Source organism: Cololabis saira, chromosome 1, assembly GCF_033807715.1.
Source record: "Cololabis saira isolate AMF1-May2022 chromosome 1, fColSai1.1, whole genome shotgun sequence".
Lineage (NCBI taxonomy): Eukaryota > Metazoa > Chordata > Actinopteri > Beloniformes > Belonidae > Cololabis > Cololabis saira.
Genome location: NC_084587.1, coordinates 17,067,156 through 17,072,565, shown reverse-complemented (window position 1 = coordinate 17,072,565; position 5,410 = coordinate 17,067,156). Strand labels below are relative to the sequence as shown.

The 5,410-nt window shown below is 39.5% G+C and overlaps 1 protein-coding gene across 1 annotated transcript; it reads right to left on the bottom strand.

Moving 5' to 3' along the window:
• On the bottom strand, window positions 1-4,117 carry LOC133451306 (uncharacterized). The gene is made up of 4 exons (XM_061730276.1): window positions 3,730-4,117; window positions 760-885; window positions 339-400; window positions 1-151 (listed from the first exon to the last, which is right to left on the bottom strand). Exons 1-4 carry the CDS (start codon window positions 4,103-4,105, stop codon window positions 29-31), a joined length of 687 nt encoding a protein of 228 aa, XP_061586260.1. The 5' UTR covers window positions 4,106-4,117; the 3' UTR covers window positions 1-28.
• Between the last annotated feature and the right edge of the window lie 1,293 nt (window positions 4,118-5,410).

Below are 5,410 nucleotides of genomic sequence, written 5' to 3'. Positions count from 1 at the left end.
TCTGCATGTCTGAGTTAAATTTGAACCTCTACACCCGAGAGGTTCTGATGGCAGAATATAAACTGAAGTCTGAACTTTGCGTCAACCTTTTCTTCTTTGGTCTGTGTGATGATTGCTGGGTTTCCAGGGCAGCATAACACACGTCTTCAGCCTAAGATTCAGAATTTCATCATGAGTATATGCTTTTGGAAAAAAATACATGTTTATGTGAGAAAACAAACTAGCAAACAGATATTGCAGGGGAGAAAAATGTAATTGCAATGCCAAAGACATAATCAGTAATTGTGCTCCTACATTTTCAGTGTGAGTGTGAGTAAAGGTCAGCACGTATTAATTACCTGTGTTTTCCTTGTTTGACTTCTTGCCTCATGTTTCCTTTCATTGTTGTGAGATTTTTTTGCTCCAGAAAGGAGAAAACAAATTATTACAATGGAATTATAAAATACATGTATTAATGGCAGACAAACAAGCAAAAAAATAAATAAATAAAAGCTCCAAACAGGGTATAATCCTACGAGGACAGGAAAGCAAACACTAAGAACCAGGTACACAGAGAAGACAAACAGACCAACAAAGGGTAAGGGACTATAGTATACACAGACGATACAGGTGGCCACACTCAAACAAGAAATGGGCTGAACAGAATAAAATGAAAACCAGGAACAAAAACAAACGCTTCACAAAAAAAAAATGACACAAGAAAAGCAAAACAAACCTAATAAAACCAAACACCATAACGGACTCTAAAGTTGAAGTTACCTGTTTTTTGGCAAAGCCTGTGAACTAGAAGAGACGAGATGAGAGCGGAGAGAACTGAAACAGCTGGGCATAGATAGAAGAGCAGCTTCCAGCAGAAACTACAGTCCTCCAGAGTGGTCTTAACCTCTAGATTGAACAAATTGGAAATATATAAAAAGTGCTGAATTGTCACATTGTTAATTGTTATATAGCAATAAGAATCTTTTTTTTTTCCTTCTGTTTTTACCTTTTTTTTGTTAAGAATCACTGACAGAACTCTAAAAATCATTATTTGAGGAGAATAATCTTGTTTACCATTCTTTTTAAAATATTTTTTGGCACTTTCTTCTTTTTTTTCTTCACACTTGACACCATGTATTGTGTAGCTTACAGTAGGTTGTGTAGTAGGCGGGAATTGATAAGCGCTGCTTCTGCCTAAGCCTTTTTCAGTCAAATTGTAAAATTTGTCTCTTCCTTGTTGCCTTGAAAGGTATATATGACTGATATAACTTAAACCAACTAAACTAACTAATGACCTATTGTTGGGAAGGTAGGTGAACAAGATGGGTAGAGAAAGAGAGGCGACAGGCAGGGAATCGAACCTGCACTGCCTCCACAAGGGCGCTAACTTCTGTAAATGGAACCTGATTACCGTATTTTCGCGACCATAAGGCGCAACTTTTTTTTTTTTTTTTTTTTTTAAATGTGCCGGGCGCCTTAAGAAACGGTGCGCCGTGTCTATTACCTGAATTACGGTAATGTCAGGTCGGCCACCATGAGAAGGTAAAAAGAGAAGGGGGCGGGTGAAGCTGAATGAGACCATCCACTGAGCTGTTTAATGCGAAACAGATGATGAAGACTTTTAAGGATTTGCTTGATGTGTAAAGTGAAATAAAATACAATCAAACTAAGTTTTGCTCCGCTCTATTTAAATAAGCACACTTGTGTGTGAGTGTTCTGCAGCGCGCGTGTGCGCGCTGCTGCAGCCGACTTCCTGGTTCCCCAAGCGGGTCCGATGACCTGGTTCCCGGCCGCTTTAAGAGCAGATATTTCTGGGGTCTGTCTCAGGTCAGATCAGCTTCACTCTCCGAGATTTGCAGCCAAATCTGTCGGTTACAAACCCGGTACCGGATCCCGACATGCGCGTGTGTGTATTCGCGGCGCGACACACAGATTCTCATGTAGCCTATGTGGTGCTGGACTGGCGCAGCTGATGGACAGAAACTTATGGTGATTTTTAAAAGAAAAACTTTGCATAAGACGTTTCCAGCCGGAGTCATTATAAGGGTGAATGAAAAGAGGGGGCTGGATGAAGGGATGATGGTGATCAAGAAGCTGAGACAGGTCTGGAAATTCGGACCGGCGCAGCTGAATTAACGGAGCTCCTGTCGGATACAAACCCCGGTACCGGCTCCCCGACAGCGCGTGTGTGTGAGCGGGTCCAGCGCGAGGGTCCCGGGACGCGGGACCCGGGACCGCCGCGGGACCAGCGCGGGGGGGGGGGGGGGCGGACCGGGACCCGGGACCCGGTCCAGCGCGGGGGGGGGGGGGGGCGGACCGGGACCCGGGACCCGGTCCAGCGCGAGGGAGCAAACGGGGAGCGGGACCCGGGACCGCCGCGGTCGGGATTTTTAAAAGAAAAGCGTTCCCTAAAGAGACTTTTCCAGCCAGAGTGAAATGAAAAGGGCTGGATGGATGAGGAGATGATCAGTGGCTGAGACAGGTTTGTGCAGCAACCCGGTGGTTTTTTTAAATTCTTTAATGCAGAAACAGAATATGAACCTTTGAAGGGTTTGATTGATGTGAAAAGTGAAATAAAATATCAAACTAAGTTTTGCTTCTGCTGTATTTTTAGCGCGTGTGTTTTGCAACGCGTGTGTGTGCAGCTCCGTCTCCGTAGACGGCGCCTTTTGGGTCGGTGCGCCATATGTGTGTTTTAAAACCAAAAATGACACACAAAACTGAGGGTGCGCCTTTCCACACAGTGCGCCATATGGTCGCGAAAATACGGTAACCTACTGAGCTATCCTCATGATTATGATTAGGCCATGGCTCAGTGTGTGGTGCCAGCTGTACTCTGACCGCAAGGTCGGTTGATTGATTCCTGGCTCCTTCATGTGTTGAAGTGTTCTCGAGCAGGACACAGAACCACACATTGCCCCATGACGTTATCATCGCCGAATGATTGTTAAAACCAAAAGTTCTGGTGTATAACAGAAGCACTAAGGGGAGCGGGTTTGTATCAAGGGATAGTTCAAAATCACAATCTGAAGCTCTTTGTTGAACCTGGATAAGGTTAAAAAAGTGCTATATAAGTCCACGCCATTTAACATTTATTTTTTTGCGTAAGATGCTAATGATTAAATTAATTGCGAAGCTCAAAAGCTGAGATGAAGATTATCTCGTTCAATACCATGTTTTTAAAATTCCTGAGAATATTATTTTCTCTACTCAAAGTTTTTCTGTTCAGTTAAATTAGTTGATCATTATCATAAATATTGTTGTATATATATTATAACGTGAATTAGGATGTATTAGGGATCTAAGAATTTCCACTGTTATTTATTTTGCAAAGTGTTTTGGTTGACCCTGCATCACAGGTCAATGATCAAAGGTTATCTGATCTGACTCATGAAAAATGAACAAATAAATACAATCAAATTGAAATATCTGTGAATGTGAGAACTTGATTCACTTCTGTCACTATGGCAATCATAATTTACCATATAAAGCACTGCAAATAATACAGGTTTAGATTGAAGGATTGTTGTCACACAATATTTGCGTCTCATGTCTCTGAAAAAAGAAAAAGATACATTTTTTCCAAATTGTTCCACAATATTTGATGATAAATCAAAACTTGTTCTTTCATCCAACTGTAGACTCACTTTTAAAAACATTTCACCAACATAACGATAATCAAGACCAATAAGTACATTTCCTGTAAAAATAATTACAATCACACAAAGATAATGAGCAAAAAGTACTTACCAACTGTGATTTTAGTTGTGACGTTGCTGTATACATAAATATCCTTTTTAGTAAGTTGTTTTTCACCAACCAATTTCATCCCCCTGGTTCCACAGTAGTAGGACCCCTCATCAGAAGCAGAGGCATTCATGATTAACAGGTCATATGAATCAGAGGACGAGTTCTTAACAAAATCAAAACGAGGAAGTTTTGTTGGGTTTCCTAAGGCATATGAAGAGTAAAAACTATGAAACGTAATAACAAGAGGAGGCTGATTCTCATGGGAGCAGTTCCTGAACCAGACTATGGATATTCCAGTTGACAGTTTGCAGTCACAGTAGAGAGTAATGTTGTCTCCAGGTTGGACTGTCATCTTCAAGACTGATCCAGAAATCATATAACAACCGCAGAAAACTAGCCCTGGAATAGAAACAGTTACAGTCATGTATCAAATACTTCAAAAAACAGATGAGAATTTGTTTATAGACCTGCAAATTTGATGTTGTTTTTTCAATAGTTCATAGAAAATCTTATTTCAATGTTAAAAAAACCTAAAATTACCTAAGAGAACAGTAACAAAGATTTGCAGTCTGTCCATGATGATGATGTGAATCTGAAGGCAGTTTCACTGGTTTTTAAGCGGATGTCTTAACCTAGAAAGAGTTTTCCTTTGAAGGAGATGTAACTGTTGATTGGCTGGATGAATGGAACATTTTACTCATGTGGCTGTTATTTAAGGTGTAATATGCAAAGTGTAGCATGATGGCTTTTGAGTTTATGCAACATAGGAAAATCTGAACCAAGTCTGTTTGCTGTTTCTCCTTCCAGGCATGAATACTGTACAGATGTTTGAAAGGCTCCTGCAATGATTTTCTCCTCATGTTTCCAAAAATGTAGTGCATGACAAAACAAAAAGTGGTATTTTTCTCATTTGTAGAATGGACTGCAGCTTTAAATCAGTGTATCCATTTGAAGGGGGATCAGAACTGTTCTTCAAATGTCAAGCATGAGATTTGTCACATGTATGTTTAAGTTAGACAGACTAAAATAGTGTTTAAGGAAATGTTTTTAGTGAAGAAGTTGTAGAAATATGGTTGCTGTGATAAAAGTTTATATCTGTTTCTTTAAACATCAGCAAAGACCGGTCATGTGATGCTGTCATAGAGCATTACATTCATACCAGATTTTCTTGATAAAAATAGATTTATTTTGATTTGACATGACATAAATAAAATGCTAAATATGTAAAGACAGATATTTATTAGAATTTGATATGTCTTTTTCCATAAACATAGTCACTAAATCAATAATCAAGCTTTAACTTGCCATCAAAGCAACAACTGTTTACCAATTTTTGACTTCAGTCCAACAGGATTTTGGACCAAGTATCTTCTACGACTATTATGTTGAAAAAAATGTATGTTGTATACATTTACATATTATATATATACAATTTGATTTAGCAGTGGATGTACGATTTCTTGTGCATATAGTGAAGGTGAACATGCTCTATACCAGCCCTCTTGACAGTTTAATCTAACAAACGTTATAGGATCTGAGACAGATTCTGTCAGAGGACTAAAACCACAGAGAGTGAAGTGCAGACAAAGACAGAAGATTGTGGTGGATTTTGTGTGTCACTGATAATACATTGGTGTTTGTGTAGTGTGGTGTGATATGTATAAATTAGTGACTTTCAGTT

What these genes read in the sequence shown, in the direction of transcription:
- LOC133451306 (XM_061730276.1), bottom strand. Translation starts at nt 4,105, where the DNA reads ATGATTTCTGGATCAGTCTTGAAGATGACAGTCCAACCTGGAGACAAC. An exon ending in CAGGCTTTGCCAAAAAACAG is followed by an intron (nt 401 to 759) that starts GTAACTTCAACT and finishes TCCTTTCTGGAG; the next exon opens with CAAAAAAATCTCACAACAAT. An exon ending in GTCAAACAAGGAAAACACAG is followed by an intron (nt 152 to 338) that starts GTAATTAATACG and finishes TCTGAATCTTAG; the next exon opens with GCTGAAGACGTGTGTTATGC.